Source organism: Bos javanicus, chromosome 21 (genome assembly GCF_032452875.1).
Source record: "Bos javanicus breed banteng chromosome 21, ARS-OSU_banteng_1.0, whole genome shotgun sequence".
NCBI classification, from domain to species: domain Eukaryota; kingdom Metazoa; phylum Chordata; class Mammalia; order Artiodactyla; family Bovidae; genus Bos; species Bos javanicus.
In genome coordinates, this window is record NC_083888.1 from 28379404 (window position 1) to 28397920 (window position 18517).

At 46.0% G+C, this 18517-nt stretch overlaps 1 protein-coding gene across 3 annotated transcripts in view; it reads left to right on the plus strand.

The window, feature by feature from the left end:
• Window positions 1-18517, plus strand: part of TARS3 (threonyl-tRNA synthetase 3) — a 44127-nt gene that overhangs the window by 17268 nt on the left and 8342 nt on the right. For 2 of the 3 annotated variants that reach the window (XM_061394649.1, XM_061394648.1), the window contains exons 8-15: window positions 870-948; window positions 1820-1966; window positions 2777-2875; window positions 4580-4746; window positions 6189-6351; window positions 13818-13955; window positions 16257-16334; window positions 16414-16514. In XM_061394649.1, the coding sequence (XP_061250633.1) occupies window positions 870-948; window positions 1820-1966; window positions 2777-2875; window positions 4580-4746; window positions 6189-6351; window positions 13818-13955; window positions 16257-16334; window positions 16414-16514 (972 nt within the window). Of the gene's footprint in view, window positions 1-869; window positions 949-1819; window positions 1967-2776; window positions 2876-4579; window positions 4747-6188; window positions 6352-13817; window positions 13956-14319; window positions 14677-16256; window positions 16335-16413; window positions 16515-18517 lie in introns of those variants that run through there. The other variant, XM_061394650.1, reaches the window with a different exon arrangement.

An 18517-nucleotide genomic window follows, 5' to 3' on the forward strand; every position in this document is an offset into this window, starting at 1 on the left:
TGAAAACAAGCAAAGAAAACCCTTGCATTTATATATTTATTTAATAGAGTTTATTTTTTGGAGCAGTTTTAGGTTTGCTGCAGAATTTAGAGGATGGACAGCGAGTTCCCATACACCCCTGCCCCTGTGTGCATGTGGCTTCCCCATGGTCAAGATCCGCTCCCCCCATCCGGAGTGTGACATGAGTTATATAGTCCATCTACACTGCCATGTCTCTGTCACCCAAATCCAGCATTTACATAGGTTTCAAGCTTGGTGTTGTGTGTTCTGTGCATCTGGTGAAGTTTATTTTTGACTTAAATTATCAAGTGAATGTATTTTTTATATCTTTCATGTAATTTTGGTTTTGAAAATGAGTGTAGAGGGGGAAAGTGGATTTTTGATTTTCCAACAGTGAAGATTAAGAGCCTTGTGTGTGTCCAGCTGTTTGCGACTCTATGTACTAAAGCCCTCCAGTCACCTCTGCTCATGAAATTTCCCAGGTAAGAATACTGGAATGGGTTGCCATGTTCTCCTCCAGTAGATCTTCCTAATCCAGGGATTGAACCCATGTCTCTTGCATCTCCTGCATTGGCAGGCAGGTTCTCTACCGCTGAGTGACCTGGGAAGCCCTTTAAGAGCCTCAGGATGTGTGTCTGTCTGCAAAGTTTCTTTCCAAAGATTCTGTGGCTTCTGTATGCGACCTGAAGGGGGAAGATTGGGATCTAAGACCGGGTGACTCGCCTCTTTCCTGCACCCTAAATTAAAAATGGATTCACACTAAGTTGTTCCTGAATTAAACACTGCCCCAGAACATAGAACATGGTTTCCAACCAATAGTCCCCAAAGCTGTAACTGTGTCTGGACATGTTTTAAATATTTCACCACAGGTGCGGTCCACTAGTTGAACTTTGTAAAGGGCCTCACGTAAGACACACTGGAACTATTAAGGTCATAAAAATTTTCAAGGTAAGGATTGATTTTTTTCTGATATAGTCAACTTTAAGTGAACTAGATAAGATAGTAGTTCAATAATATCTTGTATAATATGAGCACTGTGCCACTTTCAAACACCACATGTGTATTTGACTTTTGTATAGGCTTCTAAAAATAATACGGTGTTTTAGGATTGATAATTAGAACATTTTACATAGCCTTTGATTTTCTGTCATTTAACCTTACTGTAAGTTTCACAGTACATTTCATTTTTATCTGTAAAAATATTCTGCATACTCTTGTTTTCTTGAGTTGTTCTAATGTGAACAAGAGTGTTTATCTTCCATGAGAATAATATAATGTAGGAAAAGGAGGGAAAACAAAGATGGAGTGGTATGATGCCGAAAACGCTCTGTGGGAGCGAGAGGCCTGGGACTGATGGAGCTTTCCTGACCTGTCTTGGTTTTCTCAAGGCGGGAGGAGGCGGGTGGAGGAGGGGGCCGGCTACCACACCCCTTTCTCCTTTACTGCCCTCTTCTGGGTAATGCACTTGGTGCTTGCCTTCTCTCATTTTCACACTTTCTCACTTTTCACTCCTAGAACCCACAGCAGACTGACTATGTAATTTACTGATTAATGATGTAATTTGGAGTGGGAAGATTTAATTAGAAACAATCTAAGATTCTAAGTCTACAAGAAGTCTCCTGTGAGTCAGCTGTGCTGATGTTTGGGTAGGAAGTTGTGTATAGTCCCTCATCCCTTGGTGTCCAGGATGCTTGGCTTATATCCAAGTCCAAGGCAGTTCAGCCCCTGGTATGAACCACCTGCACATATTAGTATTTCAGAGCGGTTTACTGCTCACCAAGAGTTTGACGTATTTACCCGAATCTTGTCTGATGTCTAGAATTCCTTGGCATACTGGGCGGACAACCCTGAGATGGAAATGCTGCAGAGGGTCTACGGGGTGTCCTTTCCTGATGAGCAGCGGATGGCTGCCTGGGAGGAGCTCCAGGAGGAGGCCAGGGCCCGGGACCACAGGACGATTGGGAAGGTGCGCCCGCCAAGTGCTGCTGAGCTGCTCTGTGACCAAAGCTTGGAACCAGACTGTCCTAATGCTGACATTTCTTCTCCCCTCCTGTCTTCTGTTTCCCTGGCACTCATGGTTTACTGCTGAGTTCTTTCACACTCCTACCCCCAGTGTCTACTAACCTTTTTCCTTCTTGTATTTCCATTAGATTTAAAAAATTGCACTTCTCTCTTGTTTTTATAATGACACAAAAATTTTTAAAGAAAAAAGAGTGTGTACCTGATAGTATAATTGTATTTGGGAAGCAGAGCAAGAACAAGACTTGCAAGCAGGTGGACCTGGTTTAACTCTCAGTCCTCCACGTGGGAGCTGTGATGTGAGGGGCCGGCGCTCACTGTGGAGCTCCATGTCCTTTGCTCTGCTGGGTAGTGTGTGGGGTGGCAGGGGACGGACACTGGAGGGTGGTGGCCACCCGGGCGGGCTCTCAGCATGACGGCCATGCAGAGGTCACTGCCACTCAGAGTCCACCTCCAGCAGTGAACTTTCCTGACCTTTTGCCGTGTCGTCTCCTCGTGAGGTCCATACCCCAAGGTGCCAAGTAAGAAATTGGCAGTAAATCCCAGGTGAAATAAGAGTTAAGTTCAAAGCTGAGTAATCATAAATATGAGTTGTAACTTCACATGCACTTTTACATAAGTCAGATTCATGTATTTGGAATGTCAGCTATTAGAACTTGGAAATAACTGAGTGTATGTTTTATTCTAGCATATCATATGTGTACAGTAAATATGCAACAGCAGTGGAATTTGAGACACAATTACTTTTTCAACCTAGGAACAGGAGCTTTTCTTTTTCCATGATCTGAGCCCCGGAAGCTGTTTCTTTCTTCCTAGAGGAGCCTGCATTTATAACACACTGATAGACTTCATACGAGTAAGTAATTTTTAAATATTCTATGCTTATTCAACTCCATTTTGTATTTTACCATTTTCTCTCATCATAACATAGCCAAGCATTTCCATTGATTTAATTTTAATAATATTCAGAATTTTGAACCTCCAAGAGAAATGCTGCATTGTGCCTTCAACTAAAAACAATGAGACAATTTGTATTTTCCTTGAATTTCATTAAATGTGTCTCTTGTCCGTGTGAGTTTCTAGAGCACATATGGTACAAAGATAAACTTTAGACCAACTGTGGAACTCCCTGTGAGAGAGGAAGGAGGAAATGTTCTGTGTGACACATTACCACCTGAGATTGCAAATGATGGTGGCCTTAAGAGGATGTTTGACACAACTCCAGATCTCTGTACGTTTTAGATTAAGGTTTAAGAGGAATATCCTGAGATTGCCACAAAAGCACTGAAAAGCCTGCTTCCATTTCCAGTATCCCATCTTTGTGAAGCAGGGTTTTTTTGCAGTGAAAGTGAAAGGCATTCAGTCATGTCCAACTCTTTGCAACCCCATGGACTGTACAGGCCATGGAAATCTCCAGGCCAGAATACTGGAGTGGGTAGCCTTTCCCTTCTCCAGGGGATCTTCCCAACCCAGGAGTGATCAAACCCAGGTCTCCTGCATTGCAGGTGGATTCTTTACCAGCTAAGCCACAAAGGAAGCCCAAGAATGCTGGAGTGGGTAGCCTATCCCTTCTCCAGCAGATCCTCCCGAACCAGAAATCAAACCAGGGTCTCCCGCATTGCAGGTGGCTTCTGCAGTGACAGCAGCCAAAATGGGATCATGGAGTAAGCTGGACATACGCAACGCACTCCAGGTGTCACTGTTTTCCAGCGCCCCTAGATGGGACCATCCAGGCACAGGAAAACAGGCTCAGGGCTCCCACTGATTCTGCATTATGGTCAGTTGTATAATTATTTCATTATATATGACAGTGTAATAACAATGGAAACAAAGTGCACAATAATTGTGGGCTTCCCAGGTGGGACTAATGGTAAAGAACCCGCCTGCCAATGCAGGAGACCTGGGTTTGATCCCTGGGTTGGGAATATCCCCTGGAGGAGGGCATGGCAACCCACTCTAGTATTCTTGCCTGGAGAATCCCATGGACAGAGGAGCCTGGTGGGCTAGAGTCTGTCCATGCAGTCCCAAAGAGTCGGACACGACTGAAGCGACTTCACACACATGGACACACACAATAAATGTAATACACTTGAATCATCCCAACCTCCCCCACCCCTGCCGCCAGTCATTGGAAAAATTGTCTGCGCCCAAACTGGTCCTGGTGCCAAAAATGTTGGTGACTGGTGTTATATACTACGTACAATTATATTATGAAATGAATATGTGCGTGTATGCTTGCATGCTAAGTCGCTTCAGTTGTGCCCAACTCTTTGCGGCTATGGACTGGAGCCTACTAGGCTCCTTTTTCTGTGGGATTCTCCAGGCAAGAATACTGGAGTGGGTTGCCGTATAAGATGAATATACTTAATGTGAAAAGTATACTGGGCATACATGAATCTTTCTTTTATGATCCATAAGGTACCACGCTTAAAACCAAGGGCATATTAGCTGTGAACTGATGTAAGGCATGATCCTGAATTTAGCAGTCCTTGTCTGGGTTATGCCCTGCAGCTATGCCCTGCCCCAGCAGATTTCAGCTCTGTGCGCCTGTCTCCTTTAGGAGCAGCACCACCAGCGCAACTTCACGGAGGTCCTGTCCCCCAACATGTACAGCTGCAAGCTCTGGGAGGCTTCTGGACACTGGCAGCATTACAGTGAGAACATGTTCACCTTTGACATCGACAAGGACACTTTCGCCCTTAAGCCCATGAATTGTCCAGGGCACTGGTGAGTATGAAAAATGAAGCAGATCTGTACCTAGCAGGTACTTCACTACAGTTAGTTTTTAATGTTATTTTGCTTTTTAGAGTTAAGAGGGTCCTTTAACATGAAGAGCGGTGTTTAGAAATCATCTTTACCAAGTTGTTTCATTCTGAAGGATGAATTTACTTTTAAAATATGTTTGCTCTTTGCCAGATGTAGGCTGTTGGCTGGAAAACATTTAGTATTTTGTGCTTCTCAGAGGATAATATTACCCATCAATTTTATAAATTATTACATTTCTCTTCCCAGTGGTAATATACTTCAGATATACATATTTGCAGAACATTTAGTTCTTACATGCTATTTGGGTTGATTATAACAAACCAGTGAGCTCACAATCAGTGACTGGATTTCATTGATTCTAAGATGCATTCCCCCCTGTATTTCAACATCCCTGAAATTGAGACGTGTCTTATAGTTGGTATCTTAGCATTATGCCATAATTTAACTCATAGTTGTTTTCTTTCTTGGTTGTACATAATGTAATGGTCCATCTTACAGCCAAGGTTGTCTTAGAGTCTATGAAAGAATGTAATTATCATAAAGCTGCATAGGATGCGAATGCAACCTTGTCAGAGAAGTAGATTTTACGACTGGAAGTGAACACGTACAATTTTCCACCAAAAAATATCCCACCTATTGTAGCTTCATATCAACATACACAGTTTCAGTAAATTGACCTTAGAAGGTAACTACTTGAAAGAAACCTCTGAATACTGAAAAAAACTCTTTGCCCTTTTCAGTAAAGACTAAAGGAAGTTAAACTCTGTGGTAACTGCATATAAAAGATATGTATTTATCTTTAATTTTATGAAAACTGATATGTAAATATTCTATGGCCTCTTTTTTTAAACAAAGGTGGAGGCTAAAACCTAGTGCTTTGCCTTCTCCAAACACCTGTGTTAACTACTTCTTATCTCAGTTTCCCATTGGGTACCAGTTGAAGCTGTGATTTCAGTATTATTACAAGAAAGCTGAACACAAGCAGAGAGTGTAATTTTGTATTTTCTTATATCAGAACAAGGAATCAAGATCACAGTAGCTTAGTGGTGATGGGCTGATTCTGGGTGTTCTTGGAGCCTGAGGCTCAACTGACCAGCCCCTCTGGGGAGTGTCCAGGGCTGCCTCACTTAGGAAGTAGCCTTTGAAATGGATTATAGATGGTTGAGAATAGGAAGCAGTATTTCTGGAGGAGATGATTGGGTTCTTCCTCAGAGTGTGCAGTGGTGTAAATACAGCGTTCAGTAATTCATGGGAGAAGAAATTTCTTTTAATTGGTGATCTAAGAACCAGAATCAGGTGTTTACAAATCCCAAGTCATTTAATTGTTAACTTACTAACATTCAGATGGTTACTGCATCTCTTCTGCAGTAAGGAAACACTGTGTGCCCCTGTGTCTTTTCTAGTCTGATGTTTGCCCATCGTCCACGGTCTTGGAGGGAAATGCCGATCAGACTTGCTGACTTCGGGGTTCTTCACAGGAATGAGCCATCAGGAGCTCTGAGTGGCTTGACCTGCGTCAGGCGCTTCCAGCAGGATGACGCTCACATCTTCTGCACAGTCGGGCAGGTAGACGGGAACTCAGGGACGCATTGTCAGCACAGGTCCACGGTGGAGTAGGTAAACGGGGACTAAGGGAGGCATGGTCAGCATGGGTCCATGTTAGGGCAGGTAAACAGGGACTCAGGGAGGCGTGGTCAGCATGGGTCCAGTGTGGCTGCCTTAGACGCATTGCTGGGTCTTTCAGAGTTGCTGTGAACTGAGTTGTTCAGTCTAGTCTCTGAGGTCCCATCAGTTCCAACACATTCTTTTGTATTGTTTTTTTTAGATTCCACATATAAATGATCTCATATGAATTTTGTCTTTCTCTGTCTGACTTACTGCACTTAGTATGATGATCTCTAGGTTTATCCATGATTGCTGCAAATGACATCATTTCTTTCTTTTTCTGGCTGAGTAATACTCCATTGTAGATACGCACCATATCTTCTTTATCTGTTCCTCTGTCAGTGGTCATTTAGTTTGCCTCCATGTGTTGGCTATTGTGAATAGTGCTGCGGTGAACACTGGGGTGCATGTATCTTTTCAAATTAGAGTTTTCATCTTCTGGATATATGTCCAGGAGTGGAATTGCTAGATCATATGACAACTCTATTTTTAGACTTCTAAGGATGCTCCATACTGTTCCTCATAGTGACTGTGCCAATTTATATTCCAGCACCAGTGTAGGAGGGTTCCCTTTTATCCATACACTCTCCAGCATTTATTATAGACATTTTGATGATGGCCATTCTGACTAGTATGAGTGATACTTCATTGCAGTTTTCATTTGCATTTCTCTAATAATTATTGATGTTGAGCATCTTTTCATGTGCCTGTTGGCCATTTTTACATCTTCTTTGGAGAAATGTCTGTTTAGGTCTTCTGCCCATTTTTTGATTGGGTTGTTTGTTTTTCTTGACCTGAAGTCTATTTTTTTTTCTTTTAAGCTTCTTCCAACTTTAATATTAATTATTAAGTAACATTATTTTAAGGGTATTGGTGAAATGTTGGATGTGTTTGTTTTTCAGTTTTGCCTGGAAGTTAGAATTTACTTTTTCAGGTTTTTATCTAAATTCAAATTCAAATTGCCATGCAAAGGGCCACTATTAAACGGTTTGACCTAATAGACAGTTACCCCTCCAATCAATAACAATGGAGTACACATTCTTTGAAAGTGCCCACGGGACATTTTCCAAGATAGACCATATTCTGGGCCATAAAATGAGTCTCAATAAATTTAAAGGGATTCATTTCATGCAGAATATGTTCTCTGGGGCTTCCCTGGTGGCTAAGTGGTAAAGAATCTGCATGCCAATGCAGGAGACATGGGTTTGATCCCTGGTCTGAGAACTAAGATCCCACATGCTGTAGGCAGCTAACCTTGTGTGCCACAGCTAGAGCTTGTGCTCTGAAGCTTGTAAGCCCCAACTACTGAGTCCATACACCCTAGAGCCCGTGCTCCACGAGAGAAGTGACTGAAATGAGAAGCCCATGCACTGCAACTAGAGAGTGGGCCCTGCTCACCACTAGGGAAAAAGCCTGTGCAGCGATGAAGACCCAGCACAGGCAAAAAAAAAAAAAAATTTAATAAGTAAATTGTTTTTTTTTTAAGTTCTCTGGCTGCTTTGAAATTGAGGTAGAACTCAATAACAGAAAACTATCTGGAAAATCCCCAAGTATTTGGAAAGTGAGTCATATACTTCGAAATAACCATTTGTCAAATAGGAAATCAAAGGGAAATTAGAAAATATTGTACACTAACTTGTGCACAACATGAGTTTGAACTGCCCCTGTCTATTTCTACACAGAAGTTTTTATGAATACATACAACACTGCTCCGTGAGTCACAGTTAGCTAAATCTGCAGGTGTACAACTGCAAACCGAGAGCCAACTATACAGTTATGCATGGGTTTTTCATTGTGTGAGGGGCCAGGACTCCTAACCCCAGCTGTGTTCCAGGGTCAGCTCTATACCAAATGAAATGTAAAAGAAACACAATATATCAGGATTTTTGGGATGCCATTAAAATGGTACTTTAGAGGAAAACCCACATTAGAAAAGAAGAATGTTTTCAAAGAGATAGCCTCAACTTCTACTTAATAGACTAGCGAAAGGAGAGCAAATTACATTAGAGATGAGCAGAAAAAAGAAAATAATAGCACAAAAAAAACCAGTGAAATAGAAAAAAGAAAAACAATATGCAATATCAACCCAGAGGCTGGGTCTCCTGGATCAATAAAGTTCATAAACCTTTAGTTTTGTCAGAGAGAAAACTAATTAAGAATATCAAGCCTGGAAAATTCCCTGGCAGTCTAGTGGTTAGATCTCCATGCTCTTATTGCCTGGGGCCTGGGTTTGATCCCTGGTTGGGGAACCAGGATCCCACAGTCAACAATGTATAGCAAAAACAGAAGAAAAAAACTTATGACTCAGAGATGTGACATTCCTGCAGATTCCACAGATATTGAAAGGATAATAAGGTAATAGAATGAACGTGCTTACACCAGTAGATTTGACAAATTAAATTAAATGAACAAATTCTTTGAAAAACACAAGCTACCAAATTTTACTCAGGAAGAGATAGATTATCTGAGAAGTCCTTTGTTTATGAAAGAAGTTGAGTTGGTAGTTAGCAACCCTTCCACAAAGGAAACTCCAGGCCCAGAAGGAATCACTAGGGAATTCTACCAAACACTTAGGGAAGGAGTCATGCCAAATTCTGCTCATTCCTGGCAGGCATTAACGGGGACCCCTACACCCACCCTGTAATGTCAGTGGAGACTAAGTGGCGCCTGGACTTCTTCACCTGGCAGTCACACGTTGCCTCCTCCACTGCCTGCTTGAGTGGGGAGATGAGACTCCTGCCAGAACTTCTCAGTGATGAGGCCGCACCCTGGGGTCAGTAGAAGCCACATGAGGAGTGGCACCAGGACACTCCGGCCACTCCTAACCAGAGGGTCATTGGAGAAGCCTACCAGGGTGTAGAACTCCTGCAGTCACCCAGCAGTAACAGGGAGCCCCTGCCCTCCTCACAGTCCCCGGTGGAAAACCCTGACATGTGCTCCCACTCTGCCAGGCCGTCATCCCTCCCTGTTGGAGCAGAGTCCATGGAAGACAGTGAAAATAGGTCATTTAAATAAAATCCGAAGTCTTATAATAGCCAAAATGTCCAGATTTCAGAAAGCAGTCATCATGTCAAGAAGAAGAAAAATCTCAACTTGGATGAAAAAAGGTAGTGTAGGCACCCTGCTGTGGAGATAATAGGATTGTTCGAATTATCTGATGAGGCCACCATAAAAATGCTTCAATAAACATTTACAAACACACTTGGAACAAATGCAAAATTAAAAAAATCTCAGAAAAATATAAAGAAGAACCAAATGGAGATTTTAGAACTGAAAAGTGTAATAACCAAAATGAAATATTCAGTGGATGGATTCATGAGAAGAATGGAGGGGACAGAGAAAAGAATCAGTGAACCTGAATACACCAATAGAATTGACACCAGCTGAAAAAACAGAAAAGAGACTGAGAGAAAAATGAACAGACCCTCAGAGACCGGTGGGACTATAACAAATGCCTAATATATATGTCACCTCCCTGATGGCGCAGATGGTAAAAGCGTTTGCCTACAATGCGGGAGACATACATATGTCACCAGAGTTCTGGAAAAATAGAGTAGGGTGGAAGTGAAGAAGTACTCAAAGAGGTAATGGCTGAAAACTGGCCAAATTTAGCAAATGCCATAAGCTTACAGATTCAAGTAGCTGAGAAAGTTCAAGGAGGATAAACCCAAACCAGGTGGCGCAGTGATAAAGAACCCACCTGCCAATGCAGTAGACATGGATTCCATCCCTGGGTCAGGAAGATCCCCTGGAGAAGAAAATGGCTACGCACTCCAGTATTCTTGCCTGGGAAATCCCATGGACAGAGGAGGAGCCTGGCAGGCTACAGTCCGTGTGGTCACCAAAGATCAGACACGACTTAGTGACTAAACAACAACAAAGAAACAGTAGATACATTAGAGCCAAACTTACGAAAACTATAAAGAAAAAAATGAAAACAGAAAGAAGTGATACCTTCAAGAAAAAAATTAAAAATGAAATAACAGCAGATTTCTCAGCAAAATGAAATATAACCTACTGTATAGCGTGGGGCACTCAATGCTCTGTGGTGGCAAAGAGGGGATATATGTATACATGTTACTGAATCACTTTGCTGTAGAGCAGAAACTAACACAACACTGTAAAGCAGCTATATTCCAATAAAAATTTAAAAAACAAAATTCAGAGGCCGGAAGGAAGAGTCACAGCATTTTCCAAATGCTGATATAACTGTTAAACCAGAATTCTATATCCCCCCCCCAAAATCTTTCAGTATGAAGGTGAAATCAAGACATTAGATCTACCTTAAAAAATTGCTACAGGAATTTCTCTAAAGAGAAAAGAAATTATAAAAGTATCAGAACATTCTGAATGAAGAAAGAACTATAAAAATGAAACATGTTAAGTACAATTTGTTGCTGTTGTTTAGTTGCTTAGTTGTGTCCGACTCGTTTGCAACTTGCATGGACTGTAGCCGACCAGGCACCTCTGTCCATGGGATTTCCCAGGCGAGAATATTGGAATGGGTTCCTTCTCTAGAGGATCTTTCTGGACCAGGAATTGAACTCACGTCTCCTGCATTGGCGGAGAAGGCAATGGCACCCCACTCCAGCACTCTTGCCTGGAAAATCCCATGAACGGAGGAGCCTGGTGGGCTGCAGTCCATGGGGTCTCGAAGAGTCGGACACGACTGAGCGACTTCCCTTTCACTTTTCACTTTCATGCATTGGAGAAGGAAATGGCAACCCACTCCAGTGTTCTTGCCTGGAGAATCCCGGGGATGGTGGAGCCTGGTGGGCTGCCGTCTATGGGGTCGCACAGAGTTGGACACGACTGAAGCGACTTAGCAGCAGCTCCTGCATTGGCAGGCAGATTTCTTTACTGCTGAGCCACCAGGGAAGCTCAGTTAACTACAATAAATATTGCGTTTCCTTTTTCTTTTGAGTTTTCTGTGTTATATCTGATGATTAAAGCAAAAATTATATCATCATTGGGGACACTGAGTAAATGGCTCAAGGATCCCTGTCTTATTTCTTGAAATGGCATGTGAACCTCAAAATAAAAAGTTTAACTTTAAAAAATGGGCAAAAAGATGTGACCTTTCAGTTTATCTAAGAATATGTACAAGAGAAGATACACATCTAAGGAACTAAGTGGATGGCAAAGAAGCATGTGAATGAAGTGTTAAGGATCATCGGTTATTGAGGAAATGGAGATTGATGCCCTATGAGCTGTCTCTGTGCCTACAGAATGGCTGACATTTCAGAGACAGACTCTGACATGTGTTGAGTGTGATGAGGCACTAGATCTCCCTCACCCTCCAGTTGTGGAGGTTGAAGATGGTACAGTTCCTCTAAGAAATAGTTTGGCAGTTTCTTAAAGTGAAACACGCACCTACCATATGCCCCAGCCATCTTACTCCTTTTCTTTTCCCAAGAGAAAAACAAAGCACATGTCCATACAAAGACCTGTACACACGTGTTCAGAGCAGCTTTATTTGAAGTCATCGAAATGTAGAAACAGCCCACTGACTGCTGAGTGTGTAAATGAACAGTGGTGCATCCACAGAGTGAACAGCTGCTCAGCAGGAAAAAGAGTGATCTGCTACTGACACTGCAGCATGGATGGATCTTGAAATAATCATTTACTGTTAGTTTCAGTCTCTCAGTCGTGTCCAACTCTTTGTGACCCCATGGACTCTAGCACACCAGGCTCCTCTGTCGATGGAATTTCTCCAGGTAAGAACACTGGAGTGAGTTGCCATTTCCTTCTCCAGGGGATCTTCCTGAGGGATCAAACCATGTCTCTTGTGTCTGCTGCATTGGCAGGTGGATTCTTTACCACTAGTGCCACCTGGGAAGCCCTTGAAATAATTAAATGCTATGTGTGCGAAGTCACTTCAGTCATGTCTGACTCTGCGACCCCATGGACTGTAGCCCACCAGTCTCTTCTGTCCATGGGATTCTCCAGGCAAGAATACTGGAGTAGGTTGTCATTTCCTTCTCCAGGGGATCATCCAAACCCAGAGATCATACCACATCTCTTCTGTATCCTGCATTGGCAGGCAGCTTCTTTACCACTAGCATCACCTGGGAAGCACTGAGTGTAAAAACTGAAAGAAAATAGCATGGACATGTGGTTCCACTGATGAAAATCTGCAAACCTAATCCACAGTGACAGGACAGAAGCAGACCCTTGCTGGTACTCTTTGTCTGCATCTATGTTTTTGCTGCCCCATCTTGCTCACACCTAGTGCTCGTCTTCCTCCTCTTTTGGCCTCTCAGCTCAGCCCTGCTTTCCTCACCCTGCGCTCACTCTCTGTCTTCAGTCCCTCTGCTAACCTCAGCTGTGTGTCTCAGCTGTCCCTGTGAGCTCCAGACCCCAGCCCTCCAGGGGACGTGTCTGCTTGGCCATCACATGCACCCTCACGTAGGCCAGGTCCAGTGCCAGCCCTTTTTCTGCCTCTCTCCCCACGTCTTCACTTCTCCTTTCAGCGACACACTAGCACCCTCCCATGGCCCCGGCCAGGAACCCAGGCCGGGTTTTCAAGTCTCATGTCCAGTTTATCACAAGCCCTGTCAATCGCTCTTCCTAAGCATGTTATTCCTGAATAATTTCATTCATTCCTCATTTCCCTGCATCCGGCACAGTGCTGACTTCGCAGGCAATCACTGTCTGTTAGTGAACAAGGACAGGTGTCCTGCAGATACAGCCCACCCCTGTTTCGGTCACTTGTTTCCAGCACCAGCCTCCTGCTCCTGAAGGATCCCAGCAACTCCCAGATGGGCTGCTCTTCTCATCTTGCTGGTCAGTTTCCCAGAGTCAAACAACCATGGTGACCTGTGTTGTTCCTTTGCACCACTTCTCACTGCTTGCTGGCTCAAAAGTACAGCCTTCAGCCTGGCTCTGGAAGCGCTGGGTTTCCTCCAGCCCTGGCCTGCCTCTGTTCTGTGTACTCCCTCTCTGCCTTCTGCCCGGTCACAGGCAGCTCCCACGGCTGGCCCGCCCTCACCCACTCCTCTGTCCTCTGGGCCTTCACCCTCCGTGTTCCCTGTGCTCAAGAGGGTTCCCGCCCTGACTCTCACCTCTCCTCTGGGTGCAGCTTGGCCATCACATCCTCCGGCCAGCTGCTTTTCCTCCTGGGTGTCATGTGCACGGAGAGGCACCCTCACCTATGTCTTTGCCCAGTCCTATGCTGGACCAGCAGCCTGGAGGTACATATGGGCATCTGGCAGGTGTCCTGTGAATATTCCGGTGAGAAAAAGACAACAAGGCGAACAGTGCCATGGACTGTCCTCCACAGTAAAAGTGCACTTTATTTCTAGCTGACAGGAAGAATTTTTTTAATGCTGTAAATGGATTTAATTTCTCATTTGCTCTAATTTCAGCTTGAAGAGGAGATAAAAGGGTGTTTGCAGTTTCTGCAGTCTGTTTACTCAACGTTTGGCTTCTCCTTTCAATTAAATTTGTCAACAAGACCTGAAAACTTCCTGGGAAAGATTGAGTTATGGGATGAAGCTGAAAAGGTAGGGAGAAGCAAAGTGTTACCTTTCATTTTACCTTTCATGAAGTTGTGATGCTTTGCGGTGGAAATTAAAGACTGGGAAGTTTGGGATAAATGTGCTAATTGTAGAACACAGTTAATCCAGTTTTCTTCAAACACCGATAAGAACGATACTTAACATTTGTTTCACACTTTAGTTTATATCAGGTTTCTGTTTGTAGTCTTTTCAGTGCTGCTTCCTAATAACCAATTTCATAAGTTTTTCAAGAAATCCTCTGGCTCATTTTTTAGCAGCTCTGGTCAGACCCCTGCCTGTGGGACCAATGTAGGTCCCTCAGCTCTTCAGAGCCAGATTAACCCCAGCCTTTCTCTGTCCTACTTTACAGAGTAATGGGTCATTAAGAGCACTCCAGCCCCCCACACACACCACAAGCAGACAACTGTTTCCGGAGCCCAGAGAGTACTGCAGTCTGGACCCCAGCGCTCCTGGGAACCAGAGGTGTGGCGAATGTGGGACAGGACAGATAGACGGCAGGGAGAAGGGGTGCTGGGCAGGGTATATGGCCAGGCCTAGGAGCAGTGGTTCCAGCCCTGGCCTGACATTGCATAAACCTGAAGCTTTCTGACCCGCAGCCTCTCCAGCTGGGCCTCCCAATCCCTGTGTCCTCAGAGGTTTCTGCTGTATGCTCTTAGCCCAAACCTGGCTTTAAAAATTTTTTTTAATTCCCTGAAACTCCTCCCCTCCCTCAGCTGCTATAGCTGGGCCTCACTTTGTCTGAGAACATGCACCAGAGTCCCTTCAGAAACGCGCCATCCCCAGAGTCACCTCCTCAGGGCGCTCCACCCCCAGGGTCACCCCTTCAGGGTTCTTCACCCCAAGGGTCACCTCCTCAGGGCACTCTACCCCCAGGGTCACCCCTTCAGGGTTCTTCATCCCAAGGGTCATCTCCTCAGGGCACTCCACCCCCAGGGTCACCCCCTCTAGTTGCTCCACCCCCAGGGTCGCCCCTTCAGGGTTCTTCACCCCAAGGGTCACCTCCTCAGGGCCCTCCACCCCCAGGGTCACCCCCTCTGGTTGCTCCACCTCCAGGGTCACACCCTCAGGGTGCTCCACCCCCAGGGTCACCCCTTCGGGGCACTCCACCCGCAGGGTCACCCCCTTGGGGCCCTCCACCCCCAGGGTCATCCCTTCGGGGCGCTCCACCCACAGGGTCACCCCCTCGGGGCACTCCACCCCCAGGGTCACCCCCTCGGGGTGCTCCACCCCCAGGGTCACCCCCTTGGGCCCCTCCACCCCCGGAGTCACCCCCTCGGGGCCCTCCACCCCTGGTGTCACCCCCTTGGGGCCCTCCACCCCCAGGGTCACCCCCTCGGGGCCCTCCACTCCCAGGGTCATCCCCTCGGGGCCCTCCACCCCAGGGGTCACCCCACCCCTGGCGTCACCCCCTCGGGGCCCTCCACCCCCAGGGTCAGGGCACTCCACCCCCACAGTTACCCCCTCGGGGCGCTCCACCCCCAGGGTCAGCCCCTCGGGGCACTCCACCCCCGGTGTCACCCCCTAGGGGCACTCCACCCCCGGCATCACCATTCGGGTCCCAGTGCTTGGGGGCAGTGACAGGAGTCTGGCTGCTGCTCTGACGGAAGCCTGGCTGCCGCCCAGAGAAGCTGCCTTCATGGGGCAGGAGTGTGCAGAAGACCCAGCGTGCCCTGAGCCTGCTGCCGTGTGCACGCCCGGCCCCGCCAGCAGCACGGCTGTCTCCACTGCCTGCTTGTCGGAAGGGTAGCGTGCAGCTCAGTCTGCAGACCATGGAGGGCCTCCCTCTTCCACACCCCATGGGCCACCAGGGGTGCTGCCCACCAGCCGCAGGCACAGAGATGGGGGAGAGCAAAAGAGGGTGCACAACCTGCCCCCACCTCAGGTCTTACACCTGCACACGGAGTGCATGAGGGGCAGGGCAGAGCCTGCTTGCCCTTCACCATGCAGGGTCCCTCCTGAGGGGCTGGGAGTGTGAGGTCGGGGGGCTGCAGGGCCAGATAAGCCCAAGTTCACCCCCACCTCTCACTGGGATTCACTGGACATGTCAGTGAGTGATCCTTTCTCCTCCAGTTAAAGTGTCTGTTTCCTGAGAGCAGGCACCATCTTAGTCATCTTCCTGTGTCCTCACCCAGAGTTTACTGACTGTGAGAGGCTCAGTAAGAACAAGTGGAACTAACATGGAATGTAGTGAAGATTGACACTGACTTACTATTTTGAGCTATAGGACAAAAAGAAAATGTACAATGAAGTGGAAGTTATTAATGTTCTCTTCTTATTAAAAAATAGCAACTACAGAATAGCTTGATGGAATTTGGGAAACCATGGAAGATAAACCCTGGAGAAGGAGCATTTTATGGTCCTAAAGTAAGTAGGCAATATGCCTCAAAAAGAGTAAAACTGGAAAGTAAAAACTGTGTTTAAGCAAACGTCTTTGAATTTACAGATTGATTTAGAAATCAAGGATGCTCTTGGCAGATACCATCAATGTGCTACAATCCAGCTGGACTTTCAACTGCCTATAAGATTTAACCTTACATATGTGAGGTAAGTGACTGTGATGAATAAGTCAGGACTGATGTCTTAAATACTGTCACTCACACCTTAGCAACGTAAGAACAAGCATCAGTGAATGTCTGTCTGTGTACAGTGCACTCAGTATTTGTTCAGCTGCTGCTTATCTTGCTGGAGGTCAGCCTTAGTTTCCTCAAGCCCTGGTCAGTGGGATGGTGAAGATTAGAAACAGGTACAGAAACACACCCCAGACGGTGACATCTCCCTGAGGTGGAGAAGGGGGCTTTGTACAGGCTGATCCTGGATCTGTGTCTCCAGGACAAGGTGGTTGCCCAGGAGAGCAGACAGAAAAGGCTGTTTCATCACTGCAAACAAGCAATTTTAAAATTTTTTTCTCAATATAAAGTCAACTTTGTGTATATGTGTGTGTGTGTGTCTCTGTGTCTCTGTGTGTATGTGTATAGTTGTATAAGTTTTAACATTGTGTGGAGCAATGCCCACCACCCCATTGTGATCCATCAGACCAGCACACTCCTGTTCCTCTGTGGTCACACCATCCCCTCCAGCCCCCAGCAGCCACTGGCCTGCTCTTTTTCACTTACCAGAAGGTCACACACATGGGGTCATGCTGTATGTCACCTTTGAGGGCGGCATTTCCTGTCAAGGGTGTGCGTGGCAGCAAGGTGACTTGTCACCAGTGATGTTAACCTCCATTGCTCAGGTAAAATAGAATTTGCCAAGTCTCTCCACTGCAAAGTTACTCTTACTCCCTTTCCCTAATCTGTTCAGAATTGTGACTTTCCTGGTGATGCATATGCTGAGTGGTTTTGGACTGCATCCCATATATTGTTAATATTATACTATGAGATGGCGGTTTTGTTTCTTTTTTCTATAGCAATTTTTTAATTGATTTATTTTGGCTGTTCTGGGTCTTCATTGCCGTGCCAGCTTTCCTGTAGTTGCAGCAAGCGAAGGCTACTCTCCGTCATGGTGCATGTGCTTCTCATTGTGATGGCCTCTCTTGTTGTGGAACACAGGCTCTAGGGTGTGTGGGCTTCAGTAGTTGCAGCTCCCCAGGCTCTAGAGCACAGGCTCAGTAGTTGTGGTTCATGGGCTTAGTTGCTCCGCGGCATGTGGGATCTTCCCAAACCAGGAATCAAACCCGTGTCTCCTGCCTTGGCAGGCAGATTCTTCACCACTGAGCCGCCAGGGAAGCCCTGGGTTTCGTTTCAGTCCTAAGCAGATTATTGATTTTTTAGCAGTTATTGTGCCTGGGCAGGTTCAGGCTGTAATTTCCAGCCTGCCTTCTGTGGCTGTGGTGTCAGCTTAGTTCGCCAGGCCTATGTACTATGTACTCAGCCCTCTGTATCCATATCCAACACCTGCAGGGGCCCGTGGTACCCATCGCTGCATAGGAAGGACTCGAGCATTCCTGGATCTCAGCATCGGTGGGGCCTCCTGTCCTGTGTGCTCCACCGCAGGTCCAGGTCCCACAGCTCGGTTCTCGAGGTTTCTGTGTGCTGTTGGGTCAGGTCCCTATACACACGGTGAGTGGTGAGGCCGGGCAGCTCTCCCATGCCCCCTGCTGTCTGATTTTCCTGAAATCCTTTCTGCAGTCCGTGGCCAGAAGGCTGGGCTTTAGCTTCCCTGCCCCTCATGCTCTTCCCAGACTCTCTATCACAGAGATCTATCACCATGCATTAGGGGGCCAGAGTGAGTGCAGGGACTCACCCCGTGCACCTGGGCTCAAGGCTGTCTGGTCAAACAGAAGGGTCCCTGCCTCAGAGCTTTAGGTGCCTGTTTATTCTCTGTGTACCATGGGAATACTGGGGGCTGGAGGAAGAGAGCAGGAAAAATAAGCAGAAGGAAACCCCAGGACCCCCCACTCCACTCTTTCTGAGATTTAGTGGTTTTTTTTTGGCTCCTGGCCAGAAAGCAAGGATTTCTCCCAAAGCTTTCCCTGTCTGCACCTGGTATGTATTCTTGGTTGTGGACTGTCTTTATGTCCAGGCCTTACAAAAGGGAAGACAAAATTA